The sequence below is a fragment of the Poecilia mexicana genome, unplaced genomic scaffold (genome assembly GCF_051168715.1).
Source record: "Poecilia mexicana isolate PSO_F unplaced genomic scaffold, ASM5116871v1 scaffold_22, whole genome shotgun sequence".
Classification (NCBI taxonomy): Eukaryota; Metazoa; Chordata; class Actinopteri; order Cyprinodontiformes; family Poeciliidae; genus Poecilia; species Poecilia mexicana.
Window position 1 is genome coordinate 18,239,443 of NW_028263391.1, and position 13,878 is coordinate 18,253,320.

At 37.0% G+C, this 13,878-nt stretch overlaps 4 protein-coding genes across 5 annotated transcripts in view; 2 read left to right on the forward strand and 2 right to left on the reverse strand.

Moving 5' to 3' along the window:
* The window catches only part of eml5 (EMAP like 5), a 45,994-nt gene extending 43,700 nt beyond the window's left edge, over window positions 1–2,294 (forward strand). The window contains exons 38-42 of the mRNA XM_014996631.2: window positions 72–234; window positions 319–422; window positions 557–710; window positions 1,098–1,198; window positions 2,014–2,294. Of these exons, the coding sequence (XP_014852117.2) occupies window positions 72–234; window positions 319–422; window positions 557–710; window positions 1,098–1,198; window positions 2,014–2,050 (559 nt within the window). The 3' untranslated portion in view covers window positions 2,051–2,294. The remainder of the gene's footprint in view (window positions 1–71; window positions 235–318; window positions 423–556; window positions 711–1,097; window positions 1,199–2,013) is intronic.
* Window positions 2,295–3,543: 1,249 nt separating this feature from the next.
* On the reverse strand, window positions 3,544–5,585 carry isca2 (iron-sulfur cluster assembly 2). The gene is made up of 4 exons (XM_014996633.2): window positions 5,453–5,585; window positions 5,035–5,212; window positions 4,629–4,744; window positions 3,544–4,526 (listed from the first exon to the last, which is right to left on the reverse strand). The coding sequence occupies exons 1-4, from the start codon at window positions 5,512–5,514 to the stop codon at window positions 4,352–4,354; spliced, it is 531 nt and encodes a 176-aa protein (XP_014852119.2). The 5' UTR covers window positions 5,515–5,585; the 3' UTR covers window positions 3,544–4,351.
* A 609-nt stretch (window positions 5,586–6,194) lies between these two features.
* LOC106923550 (NPC intracellular cholesterol transporter 2) lies at window positions 6,195–8,787 on the forward strand. Of its 2 annotated transcripts, none has more exons than XM_014996634.2 (5): window positions 6,195–6,302; window positions 6,500–6,591; window positions 7,786–7,893; window positions 7,996–8,168; window positions 8,322–8,787. In XM_014996634.2, exons 2-5 carry the CDS (start codon window positions 6,510–6,512, stop codon window positions 8,406–8,408), a joined length of 450 nt encoding a protein of 149 aa, XP_014852120.1. In that variant the 5' UTR covers window positions 6,195–6,302; window positions 6,500–6,509; the 3' UTR covers window positions 8,409–8,787. The 2 variants fall into 2 exon arrangements, with proteins under 2 accessions (XP_014852120.1, XP_014825553.1); XM_014970067.2 differs by lacking the exon at window positions 6,195–6,302 and adding an exon at window positions 6,306–6,409.
* Window positions 8,788–10,196: 1,409 nt separating this feature from the next.
* Window positions 10,197–13,663, reverse strand: gskip (gsk3b interacting protein). Its single transcript, XM_014970063.2, has 3 exons — window positions 13,402–13,663; window positions 11,318–11,563; window positions 10,197–11,233 (listed from the first exon to the last, which is right to left on the reverse strand). The coding sequence occupies exons 2-3, from the start codon at window positions 11,558–11,560 to the stop codon at window positions 11,075–11,077; spliced, it is 402 nt and encodes a 133-aa protein (XP_014825549.1). The 5' UTR covers window positions 11,561–11,563; window positions 13,402–13,663; the 3' UTR covers window positions 10,197–11,074.
* Between the last annotated feature and the right edge of the window lie 215 nt (window positions 13,664–13,878).

Genomic DNA, 13,878 nt, shown 5'->3' on the forward strand with positions numbered 1-13,878 from the left:
ATGATGGTGGACTTTGCGGTGAAACTGCTGTAATTTAAAACTAAAGACTTAAGAGCACAGTTTTGCTGCAGGTTCAGCCCAAATTCTCGCTTCTTGGCTGTCGGCTCCACCGAGTGCGCCGTCGATTTTTATGACCTGACGCTCGGCCCACAGCTGAACCGCATCAACTGCTGCAGGGACATCCCCAGCTTCGTCATGCAGATGGATTTCTCTGCTGACAGCTCCTACATACAGGTACGGACTTTGTTTAAGCAGCTCAGCAGCGGAAGAGATAGTAACGAGTGTATTTTAGTTCTAAGTCTCATTGCTGCTACACAGATATCCACAGGTGCTTACAAGCGGCTCGTGTACGAGGTGCCATCTGGGAGGCAGATCACAGAACAAATTCAAATTGACAGGATTACCTGGGCCACTTGGACAAGGCAAGAAACATTTTATCAGCTTACAAACACAGATTTCAGCCTATTTTAGTGGGATTAATTAAATTTAAGTTTGTGGTTGTGCCTATATATTTCCTTTGTTAATGCTGGAGTGAGAAAATAACATGTTTTTACAGTGTCCTTGGAGACGAAGTGGTAGGAATCTGGTCCCGTAATGCTGACAAAGCGGATGTGACCTGCGCTTGCGTGTCCCATTCGGGCCTTAACATTGTGACTGGAGATGATTTTGGGATGGTAAAGTTGTTTGACTTTCCCTCTCCGGAGAAGTTTGTAAGTATAGTTTTATATTATTCTGTCTTTACTTTGTTGCATTGATCTTATAATGAAGAGGGCATAATTTTGAACAGTAGAGATTAACTTTGGGGTCTTTATTGCCCCCTAGTGGTTGTGATCTATGGTTGTTCGTGAACAAAAATTATAATAGATGCTCTATGCACAGCTGATATAGAGCAATAGGTTGTCATTTTGTTATTTTAGTTTTGAGTGATGCTTGTTAGTATCTACTTTATGAATAAGGACATGCTTGGTCCAGTGTTAATGTGATTCCTTTTAGCATAAAAAGCAGTTTTAAGCTTCATGTCAGGGATAGTTCATAGATGACCGTGATATGCTAACTGAGTCTGTATTAACACAGGAAAAAAAAAACATTTCTTTTAGGCCAAACACAAACGCTTCCTAGGCCATTCTGCTCATCTGACAAATGTTCGCTTCACAAACGGAGATCGCTTCGTCGTCAGTGCTGGCGGAGACGACAGGAGGTAAGTGAGGCTTGACAAGGGATTTTATGGGATTCATCAACACAAAGTATAATTGTAAATTGGGGTGAAAAATATCACGTTTCTTTCAAATAAAATTCTGAAAACTGTGACTTTCCTATGTGTTCTGTTCTTCTGAGTCAGTATTTGGAAGAACCAAGTTTTTATGGATTTGTTTTGACAGCTTTTGCACTTCTTTCGACTGTAATTTTTTTTTTACCCTTTTTCTTTGCAAAATATCTCAAGCTCAGACATATTGGATAGAAAGCATTAGCTTTTCAAGTTTTTCCACAAATTATTGACCAGATTAAGGTCTGGACTTTAACTGGACCATTCTAACCCATGCATATTCCTTGAACAAAACCATTTCATTGTAGCTCTAGCTGTATTTTAGAGGTTGCTGTCCTGCTGGAAAATGAATCTCCACCTCATTCTCAAGTTTTTCTTCCCGAATTGTCCTGTAGTTAGCGCCATCTGACTTACCTGTAGAAGCATCCCCACAGGATGATGATGCCACCACCATGCAATTCCTCTACACATACTGTTTTGCATTTAAGTTGAAATGTTTAAATTTAGCCTTATCTGAGTGCTTCTTACATGGCGTGAGATAGATCAGAGTAAAGGAAGTCTGAATACACAGCCACACTTTTCAGATTATGAATCCTTTTCCTTCTATTTGCATAATTAAGCACTACTTTGTGTTGGTTTTCCACATAAAACCCCATTAAAATACATCGATCTTTGTGGTGGTCAAGATTCAAATGATAGAGATACATTTGCATTTCATTCATTCTTAACTTCTCTTCTGTAATTTGCAGCCTCTTTGTGTGGAGGTGTGTTCACGCCCCTCACTGAGAATCCCACCACGTCCTGCATCAGAGGAGCATCAGCATCCGCCATCATGGAAAGAAAAAAAAAAAAAAAGAGACGTGGAGGAGGACAGACGCGGCAGCTTGATGAGTTTAAAGTCATGATCCGACTTACTGCCTCAAACCTTGGTGCATGCATGTGTACTGAACTCATTTTCATTTCAGTGGTGAATATGATAACAGGTGGAGAGCATACAGACTCTTGTATATCACATAACTATAAAAAAGAACCTAATGTGTGCATATCATTCAATGGTGAATTATTTTGGGAAAAAAAAAAGAGCTATCTGCGTACATCTCTACACTCGACAGGCCTATAAAGTTGTGTTTCTGATAATGCCATTTTTTAAAACATGTAGCATTAATGAATTAGCCTTAATCTGAGTGTCTGTGAGGTTTTTGGGGTTTGTTTTTGTATCTTTTGGATCATGAACTCATTTGTTTTGTTGGATTTTTTTTTACTGGTTATTCTAAATCTTGTGGCCTTCCTCCTGAATGTAACATCCACTGTTATGTTCTGGATGTCAGCATGCCAAAGCATACTATGCACTGTATACCTGACCTGGTCACTGTGTTGCCCTGGTGGATCATTTATGAGTTACGTGGTCGTGTTGTTGACTGGTTGACCTCTGACCTGACCTCCCCTCGGCAGTGTTCCCCTCATGACGTAATATTTGTTAGAGGATCTGTTTTGTGGTTTATGGGTGTGCATGGCTTACAGGAAGACAATCTGTCCCAACCAAATTCCTCAGAAAATAAACAGAAAAAACAAACTGCTGTATATTGACCTCTTGATGCACTGTTGCAGTTTTTTGCTGTCACTTTATTTGGTGTGCTGCTATATTATTGTTGCGTTTTCATGAATATGAACAGTGTGACTTTTATGGAGAGTAACTAATGTTTTGTGTAATAACATTTATTGTGGAAATGGAATGTTTATCAGAGTTGAATATAAAAAGTGCAAAACAATTTCCTCGTATTTAAATACTAACTACTAAACAAATGTTGCTGCATATTTTGATTTACATTTCAACATTGTATATATATCATTTGTAAATATTCTTTTTGTATATTTTTGTGAAGTGTTTCTTAAACTCCACTTTAATAAAAAAAAAAAAAAACTTTAAATTTTTTTTTTCAAGCATATTTTTTTCAAGATGACTTCTCCACCCACTTTGCAATTTTGCACCACAATATGTTAGTTTATCAAATAAATACATTTACGTTTGTGGTTGTATCATGAAAAAATTTTCTAGGATTTTTATTTTTTGCTAACAAGGGACTATTTTTTCCCCCATTTTAAAAGCTACATTTTAGTCTTGCAAATGTTTTTATTTTATGCAGACCATCTCAAAACTTTAAAGGTTTCTGCGAGTATTACAAAACAATTTCTCCCCTAAAAATTATCCTGAAGACATTCATCTGACATTAAATTTAAACCTTGATATAACTTTTTAGATTTATGACAATGCAATCGCATTTAATAGGTACACTCATTTATTCCAGCTCAAACTTCATAAATTAAACTGATAGTTATAACTTATTTACATCATTTACACTGAAGAGTTTTGTTCTGTTGGAAAACATCAGTTGCTTGTACATGTCTTCAAAACGCACACTGAATAAAGAATACATCTCATTAACCTTCCCTCGTTTTCACAAAATCAAAGAAAAAACACCAAAGTTGGCAAATCATTCAGCTTCAGAGTTGCTTAAAGTGAACTGATTCTGGCTAAATATAATACCTTTACTTGCTAGATTATTAGGTGAACATGTAGTATTTGCATCAACTATTAAAGCTAATGAAACTAAAGTGCATAATCCACCTTAGATTACAAACAAACGGCTTTCTGTTAATCTGTCTGCACCTGAAAATGACCTTGCACCTCTGTTGCTTTCCTAGGCGATACCATTTTACGATAAAAATCTGATAAAATTTTAGTAGCCTTTTGGTAGAGAGACACAGTGGTAATGTAACAGTAAGATCTGTTGAGGGGAATTTAACACATTTCATCATCACTACCCACTGACCCTCTGTTTGACTGACACAAAGTAGCATATTTGAAACAGAACTGCATAATGAAATGAGTTGTAAATGATGATACAGCTTCCTGTCTGACAAACAGTGTCACCATTGGAAAAAAATGCTGATTCCCCCCCGCCCCCCCACAAGTTAAAGTTTTCTTTCTGACACTTTAGTCTCTCCTCGTTTATCATGATCATTATGTTCTAGATATCCACCTAATAAACTACTGAACTAAAGTATTAAACAGTGCTGAAGCATCAATCATACTTTCACAGAAAATGAGCTGCCACAGGAGCAGCCATGATCTGCCTGGGGGTTCTTCAAGACCTGGAAGGTGGAGCGGATCAACTCCTGACTGAAGTCCACAGTGGATCCCTTCACAAACTCCAGACTCTCCTGGTCAACGATGATGCCCACTCCCCCCTGCTCAAAAACTCTGAAAGTAGAGCAGAAGGAATCCAGGAGTGGATTAGAAGAAACAATAAGAACATCACTTACATAAGATTATTTTGAGAGCCAGTTGCATGGGAAAGTTTACCTGTCCTCTTCATTCTTGTTGCGATCTACAGAAAACTTATACTGGAATCCAGAGCAACCACCTCCCTCCACTTGTATTCTCAGGTACTCACCCTTCTCCATGATTTCTGATAGCCTCTGAAAAGAAACAGAGGCTATCTGTTAACACACAATTCATAATTGTGTGTTATGAATAACACACAATTATTTTAACATTTAGGTTTCAAAGCACTTTAATCAGTTACAGTGGATTAAAAAAGAGTCTGCACACCGTTTCCTTCTTTCTCCGATTAAAATTGATGGCACTTTTACAGAGTGGCTGTAATCTTTTCAATTTACACTTGAAATACTTTAAAATATTTAAGACTGGAATTCACTGGATTATGTTCAGGTACTTTTTTGTTCCCAGAAGAACCTCAGACTCGTACCTTCACACATGACTCTGTGAGGTGAACCTTATCTTCTGATGGACTCGGCTCCCCAGACTTCTTCCGGATGGAGGCGTTGCTAAAGCACCGCTGCCCCGCTATGTAAAGCGGCTGGGAGCTTTCAGGAAGCCGGTAAAGCTCCTGCCTAACGCCGAGGTTGTTTAGGAGAGTAGATGCCCTAAAAAACAAGGAGATTATGTTCACATGAAGCCTCCTAAAGTTCTTCTTAAAGCTACTAGCACCTGAGCTAACCATAAAGCGTAGTGTAACGTAACAGTTGAGCTGGGGGCTAGCTGGCTAACGAAGATAAATACCAACTGACAGCCGCATTTAAGCTCTCAAACATGAATTTAAGATATTTCGTTTACCAAGAGAGAGTTATAAATATGTTTACTATATGTGTAAAAGTTAACATTACCTCGCAAGGCTTATTATTCTTGACTTTGACGCAGTTATCATCGCTCCTTTAAACACAGACATCTTCCATAACGTCCATAAATTTCACGTAGCAGCAACACACAGAGAGCGGACTGTTATTGGTTGAAATATCTGTCAGTCTGATGAACACGCCCATTTTTCAGTTGTTCTGCTATGTGATTCGTTAAATAATCTGCCAATAAAATACACCTTGAACGTAACGCACATAGCCGTGTGTTTTGCTTCTTCTTCTTTCTTTTTTTTTTTTTTATAAAACTTTAACAACTGAAATAGAACACTGATTATACTCAAAATAAAGCAAATTATAAATATATACATTTTCACCAATTACGCGATAAAATACATTTAAATAATTGACAGATAGTTTGTAATAATACCCACCAACCTCTCTAAAAAAAACTTCAGAAGGAAGATTAAAACAAAATGTTTATAAATCTTTGAAGTCATTCTATCTTAAGGCACCATCCATTAGGTTAAAATCAGCCTCTCCTCAGCAGATTTATTTACATCACTCTTCTTCCTTATTTAACGATGTTCGTTTTTCCACATGCAATTACGACTAATTGGATTCTTAAACATAATTTTGTCAGACATATATACAAGCTGGACAGACAACTGTAGATGTGTTTCATTATTCTTCAGAAAATGTAAACATCAGAGGAAGGATTTGAGGAGCTTTGGATCCGTGGTCAATCCGGTAGATGGCAGTATTGACAGACTGCAGCTGCTTTGAATTTGCGCAGAGAAGAAGAATCAAAAGAAAAGGCAAAGGCGTGACGAGAATCCCGTGATTCGGGTTTCACTGTGGACGTGGAGGGAGTCTGTTTAAGGTACATTGTGTTTATTTGGAGTTGTTTTACAGAAGACTCGTCTTGTTCGTGTTTCTTTACTGCCAAGAAGTTAAGAAGTATCGCTTTTTTGTGAACTTTTTTAGTTGGTGCGACGAAATTCCGTCACATATCTTTTTAAATTGGCGAAATAAAAGTTGGTTGAACAGTTTTTAATAATTGGCGTTTCTCTGTTTCAGGGTCAAAAACATGGATGTTCGAACTGGTTTAATTGCGTTGTTTTGCTTGATTGGACTCACCTGGGCGCAGCCGGTCAAGTACATTGACTGCGGTGAGTTTCACTTCACTTTAGACATTTCCTTCTCTGTTACTGTCAATTCGTCATTCTTCCTGGTTAAATACGAGGAAGAATAAAAAAAATAAAACGTGTAAAAGCGCTCTGAACGAGGAAATATAGCGGCTTAAAATGCGATTTTAAATTGAAATGCCTTCTAAATTTGAGACTTAAATGTAGGTGCTGAGGGTTTTTTTTAACCAGGTTCCAACAGGAATGGGTCTAAAAACATTGTGAAACCTTAATGTTAATTAATCCTGAAACCCCTTACCTGATTGAACTAGGACATTTTGATTAAATAACCGACTCATTTTTGAATGAATCCAATTTTTAACTTTATTTTGTGGAAATGACAAGGTTTGCATAGATGAACAGTTCCCAAATTTCTCTACACTGCCTATAGACCAGTGATCTTATCAGTAGCTGGCTGGAGTTTAATTGTATTTTCTTCAAAAAATGCTTAAAAATTGAGCTTTCCTGTGAATCACTGAAATGATGTATGCTTGCCATTTTAGTTTCTTTTAGGGTAATTTTCTTGTTTGAACACTTGAAAGTACAGACATATTCAAATAATTTCATGATCCCCATTATGTGATAAGTAACACCATAGCATTGAATATTTAGCATCTCTATATTATGATAGTTGCATTACCCCTTTGTATGAACAAGGGTCTTATTGGTGCTTGTTGTCTTTTCTTTTGTATTGGATGTTTGTATTAACATGAAGACATGTTAAAGAATGTGTCACTTTTGGGACAGACCAAGTTTATCTGCTTAAACCACCATGTTTTACTGTCTATTGCAAAGACCGTGTATTTGGGTTGCCTAGATGCACAAAGGGCAATCTTACTCTCCACATATGATCAAATGTTGCAGAGTTTTTCTTTTGGTCATCTGTTGGGCAAATTGTAACCTAATGCCCCTTTGCTGACTCTTTGCATTTGAAATCATTTTAGCTAAGCAGCCTGTTTTTTTTTTTTTTTTTTTTTTTTTTTTTTTTTGCTTAATTTTTTTTGAAAGGTGCACTTAACAATTGTTGAAGCAACTTCATATTACTCTGACCTATTTGGGGTAGAGCCACTCCCACCATATCTGTTCTTGGAAACAAATGATTATTGATATTGTAAGATATTTGATTTCTCATCACCAGACAAAGACGGTGGTTTTTTTTCTTTCCATGTTTGTTTCCAGGCTCCACTTCAGGCAAAGTGATTGGTGTGGACATCAACCCTTGTCCTAATCAGCCATGTCAGCTTCACAAAGGAAACTCCTACACTGTTAATGTCACCTTCACTAGCAGTATGTGTTTTTTTTTTTTTGTTTTTTTATCTTTTCTTTGAAATGCTTTCACCTGCCCAACAGTTCAACCTAAATGTGTGTTTTTAATCCATCCTCCTGAAGATGTGGATAGTGACAAGAGCACCGCTGTGGTTCACGGTATTGTTGGAGGAATCCCGATCCCGTTTTCCATCCCTGTGCCGGATGGCTGCAGGTCTGGAATCCAGTGTCCCATCAAGACTGGGGAGACCTACAACTACCAGGCTTCATTACCAGTAAAGACCGAGTATCCTTCAGTAAGTATGATTCTCAGCTCTTCAGACATTATGTTTTGTAGTTTATTTTTAGTCTGATGGGGGCGGATGAAGTTCTCCCTCCTTCCTCCCCCATTTCTTGTGACTGATGACATGATGCACTTTGGTCACCGTGACTCTCTTCTGGATTCCTAGATAAAATGCGTTGTGGAGTGGGAACTGACAGATAACGGCAACAAAGATCTGTTCTGCATCAAATTCCCAGTTCAGATTGTGAACTGAGACGGCCTAATAGAAGAACCTCAGACGAGCTTTTCTTAAAAAGGGATTCAGCTTTGAGTAACAACTACTTGTAAGATTTCATCATGTTCAAATTTGTTTTCTCTCTGCTCATTACACAACTCTCTGCACACATTAAATCTACAATAATGCCACTCATTATGTGTTAATTGCCTAATTTTAAGAGTGAAGAATTTAAAATGGTGTCTGAAGATGAACTACATTCCACTACTGTGCAAATGTTTACTGGCTGCTATGTAGTCTGAAAACTTTCTTTATTGATATTTTGTAATATCCCATACTGACCTGCTTGAAAATCTGTTGAATTGGCCAGGAAATATGCAACCAAAGTGCAAATAAAGAAATCTAACTCGAGTAATAACCTGAGTTTTTTTTTTTTTGTTTGAAATACTCTGCCTTGTTTTGAAATGTTGATGGCTTAAAGCTAATGAAAATAATTTCTCAGAAACCTTCAATAGATCAGTGAAATTCATAATCTGGTCTATACAACCACAGAGAAGTCTACAGATTTTTGCAAATGTCCAATAGATGATTCTTGGTTCACTGAACAAGAACAGTAAGCCTCAAGAAGTGACTGTAGCTACAGTCACTTCAACAGTAGCTAATTGATTAGCTACAACAGTAGCTAATTGATTAGCTACAACAGTAGCTAATGGATAAAGCTGCATTTATGCAGAAATTTATATAGAAGGATCCCAGCTCAACTATTAAACATAAGTTATACATGGAGATAATTTTAAGTTGACCTGCAATTTTTTGTAGAACTTGATTTAAAAACAGAAAAACTGAATTCTCATTTATCTGGGTTTTTGGAACATTGAAATGGGTTCAATCAAATCATAATAGGAATTGGTTTGTTTTTGTAGCAAACTAACAGTCTGATCCATAGAAAAGAGTTTTGTGCAGTGAATCAGCTCTTCCTTGCATCATGTGACATGGTGTCATGTTTGCATACAACAGAAGTGAGTCAGACATCTGGTCAGTGGCTTCTTTTTTAAAAATTCAAAGACTTTAAATGTCAGCGTCAGGTTTGCAGCCAAAAAGAAAACGGTTTTAGAGGAAGTGACTTTTTTTTCTCTATTCCAAAATCTGCATAAAAGTTTCCTCATTTTCCTCCCAAACATTAAGGCTAATCACCACATCACTGCCAATCTGTATATTTCCCAAGGATACAGTTGGCTTGATTCCTGCAATCGCTGTGAAACTGGACAGCCTCCACTGAACCCATCACTTTCATATTGAAATGGTGCAAATCAGCTTTTTTTTGGATAGGAAATGTGTGAAAATTATAACCACAGCATTTAAAAAAACCCACACACACCATTCTTGTAGGATCACATGAGAATTAACTACTGATGTTGCACTTGTTAGTTTGGTTTCTTGAAATCTGGGTTTTGATTAACTGTAAGCCACAATCTGTGATATTAACAGAAATAAAAGTTTCAAATATGTTACTGTGATGATACATAAAAGTTTAACTGAATTGCTGAAATTGTGTATAATTTGAATGTCTTATGAATCAAGTTTTGAACTTTAAATTAAGAACTTATGAAAATAATCAGAATTTATTTACTCTTCAAATCAACAGCCAGTGTCTCTGATCCAACAAACCTGAATCAAATGTCTAAATTACATCCTTAGTATGCAGTCAAGTTCTCCAGAATCCTAATGACCTGATTATTTGACTCGGGTGTGTTGAAGCCGGGATGCAAATTTTCACCTTCAACCTCTTTCTACAGGAATGTTTTTATCAAAGGTACAAGACGCACATGACGCACTGAGATTTTATTGTTAGCAAAGGGCAGTAACAACGAAGGGAATGTACAAATGTAGAGAGGAAACAGGTTCTTTTCTCAGTTCAATGCATAACACTGAAGGATTATGACTTGGTTATGACACGGGTTACATGTACAGTAAAAAATGTTTAAAGCAACTTTAAAAGTCCTTCCTGGAGATCAATAAATGCTGTGCTTTCTGGCGGAACCAAGAGATCCAATACAAAAGCAACAATAACAAGAGAGCTTTTGTACAGCTTAAAATGCAAGCTAATGTGTAACCATAAAAAATTGTAAAAATATCTAACATATGAACTAGATTAGTGGGACTGAGAGATATTAAATTAGTTTAATTGAATTTAACCTCAGAAAATATTAAACTAAATTTAGTCGTTTTCTTCTAAAAACTCATTAAGGCAATTTGCTTTAAAATAACTCCTTTGCAAAAAACAGGTTTAATAAAAACTGGTTGGGAAATATTAGAAACGTCACAGCTTTGTTAGGAGCAGCTGGGCAGATGGAGAAGCTGGATCAAAATAAACAACTCTGCTTCTTTTTGCATCTTTTTGATGAATAAAAAAAGAGCAGCCTTTATCACTTAGTCAGTACGTCATAACATGTGGAAGAAGTAGGATGTTTCCACATTAAAGTAAACAGCAAACTGATGCAACAGATCCCAGGCAGCCAATCTGAAGCAGTCCCTAAACATAAACTCCTTCAACATTAAGAAAGTTAGAGCAAAACTAGGTTGATAGGGCTCTGTAGCCTTTACTGCAGTAAAAAGGCAACTAGACATTACATAACAAGCCAAAGTAAAAACTTGGGTGTTATTGTTTAGTATTTTAAGTATGACCCAGATGCTCGTTGTGATTTTTATTGTCCGTTTTGCTTCAGCTTTTCCAGCCGCTGCAGCAGAGCGTTTCCAAACGCTTCTCTGTATCCCAGACTGAGCGTGTCCAGAAGGGAGTAAACGGTCTCGTGGTACTGGGTGTTCAGCTCCTCATTCACCTCATCAAAAGCATACCCCACCACCTGTTCAAGTAGAAGATGAATTAGTTCTTTCAAAAACAAAACAAAAAAAAGCTTCAAAACCTCTCCATCCCCAGCGTCTCCTACCCTGAGTCCGGCCTCGGTCAGCTCCAGACAGTAGCGGTTCCCCTCTCTCGTCTCCACGTTGATGTAAGCCACGTCCGACGCGCTGGTGAGGCTCTGCGAGACGTGCATTTCTGTTACAGCGAAGAGAACGTCGTTGACGATTGCGTCCGCCTCCAACCTCATGTCCTTGACGTCTCCGAGTTCAACTGAGTCTTCATCAAAGGCGGATGATATGGACTCCTCCGGGGGACAGTCTACCTCCATCTCCTGCAACACAGAGCAGCAGAGTTTACAGGCATCGCTGCAGCTTTGAACTTAAGACTCTGAAGATGAAATTGGGATTGTGGTGTTCTTTATTGTTATGGAAAGCAATACAAAGAAGTCACTGGTTTCTATAGCAATAAAGTAAACTAATAGAACAGCCGGATTCATAGAAAACACAGTTTTGTGCAGTGAAGCAGCTCTTTTTCCTTATATCATTATCTGACTGTGCGTCATGTTTACCAAAAACAGAAGTGAGAAACAGACATGTGACATCTGACTGTTCACCAAGCTCCATTTTTAAAATACACATGTGGGCATCAGGTGTCTAGTCAAATAAATAAAACCGGTTTTAATGGAAACACGATTGGTTTTCTTTTCTGTTCCAAAATCTTTCCAAGAAATAAAACTAAATAATTCCCTCATCTTTCTCCAAGCATCAAGGCTACGAAGTTCATCACTGCTAATCTTTGTATTTCCCAAGGATATATTTGTAATAACCACTAATTAAGGTAACACCGGTTGTATTTCGACAGTTTTCTGCATTTCTTGAACAAGTTGAAACGTGCCTTGGTCTCTTTATGCAAGTGTGCAGTTCAACTCGGCATTTCTGTGTGTCAGCATTTGCAAACTGCTTCACATGTGGCTTCGTCATCATTTTCTCAGTTGGCTTTGTGCCTGCGATGGAAGTGACACTGGACAGCCTCCACTGAGCCTATCACTTCTCTATTAAACAGAGAATCAGCCTTTCTATGCAGAGGATCATGTGAAAATGAATTACTCATACTGTTTTGTGCTTTTCTGTTAGTTTCACTGGTTTTGGTTTTACACAAGAATTTTGTCAAAACCTCTTTGTTACTGATTAATAGCAGGACTGACTGATATATTATGATTTAAACATCCAGGAACTTACAAACCATTCAAACCCAGGCCTTCGTTACATATCGTCACAAAGGTTATGCGTTCAATGGATTTTATGTGACAGACCTATTAAAAGTAGTCCATACTTGAAATGATACATAGTTTAAAATAATGTTATGCAAATAAAAATCTGAATATTGTGCAATGCATTGGGATTCACTCCATTTTAATTTGATACCCCTAAATAAAATCCAGTATGAGCAATTCTAATGTGTCTTTTAATCTCAGTCTGTTTATATTTATGTTTTTCATTTGAAAATTTCAATTTATCTTAGAAGGAGGATTTTTTTTAAGGTGTGCCAGTAAATGTGCTGTCATCCCACACAAGAACCAGTGATTCAGCTGCTTACTCAAACCCACAAGATAAAAACTGATACAGCAACAGCAAATGCATCCTTTTAATTTAAAAATATATGCAGAGCAATCTAGATTGCAGCTTACAAAAATCTATTGCCAAATATAAATATGTAAACATATACACAAGTTTATTATTGAGTGTTAAGTTTTTAATGGGAAATAAAATGATAGAAAACTACATACAATCTATTTTACTCGATTTCAGCATATAACTTGCACTTTCGCATAAACGTTCAAAACTAAAATAGCGACATCTTGTGGACATCTAAGAATGAGACGAATATTTCAACATGAGCTTCAATAAACTGAAACATGTTTTATATATTTTATTTTTCTTAAAGGGATGTAGGTATGTATATCTATCAGCTATTTCCGAATTCAAAGTTAAGCTAAATTTGCTACTAACGGGAGAACAACAACTGAACCCCTATATTGTATTTTGGTAACACTGTGAAGATATTAAACATGAATATGCGTATAATTTAAGGAGAAATAAAGAGTTGAGGTATGGTTTAAAAATGTTAAATCCATTTTAACGAGGTTTTAACTGCGTTTATTTTTCTCACCTCCTCGTTGGTTGTCTTCTTCCGGCTCGTAGAAGCTTCCAGCCTCCTCTCTGAGCTGCTCTGTGTGGGGATGGATCACTCCGACCAGTTTCTTCTAGCCTTGATTAAAATAAGATTTATAGCAAGCGAAAGAGAGGATAGAATCTCTCTTAGCTATTTTATTATTCTACTAAAAATTGTTGGCCACACAAAAGCTTGATAGGTATCTGGATCAATAAAAAGATGTACCACGAGCATAACGGTCTTCCCACTTTATGACATCACGAACTAATCCCACCCCTGAGTGTGATCGTGATTATGCTGCATTCACAAGCAGTTGACAATTGAGAATGCATAAAATTGAGTGAAAAATTATGATAATATATTTTTAAACCAATCAATCAACAAAGAGCAGTTCTTAACCCAGAATTTATGGACAATCCAATCCTTTCATTCACTCTATAGTATGAAAACATCATTCTTTGAGTTGGAATATTT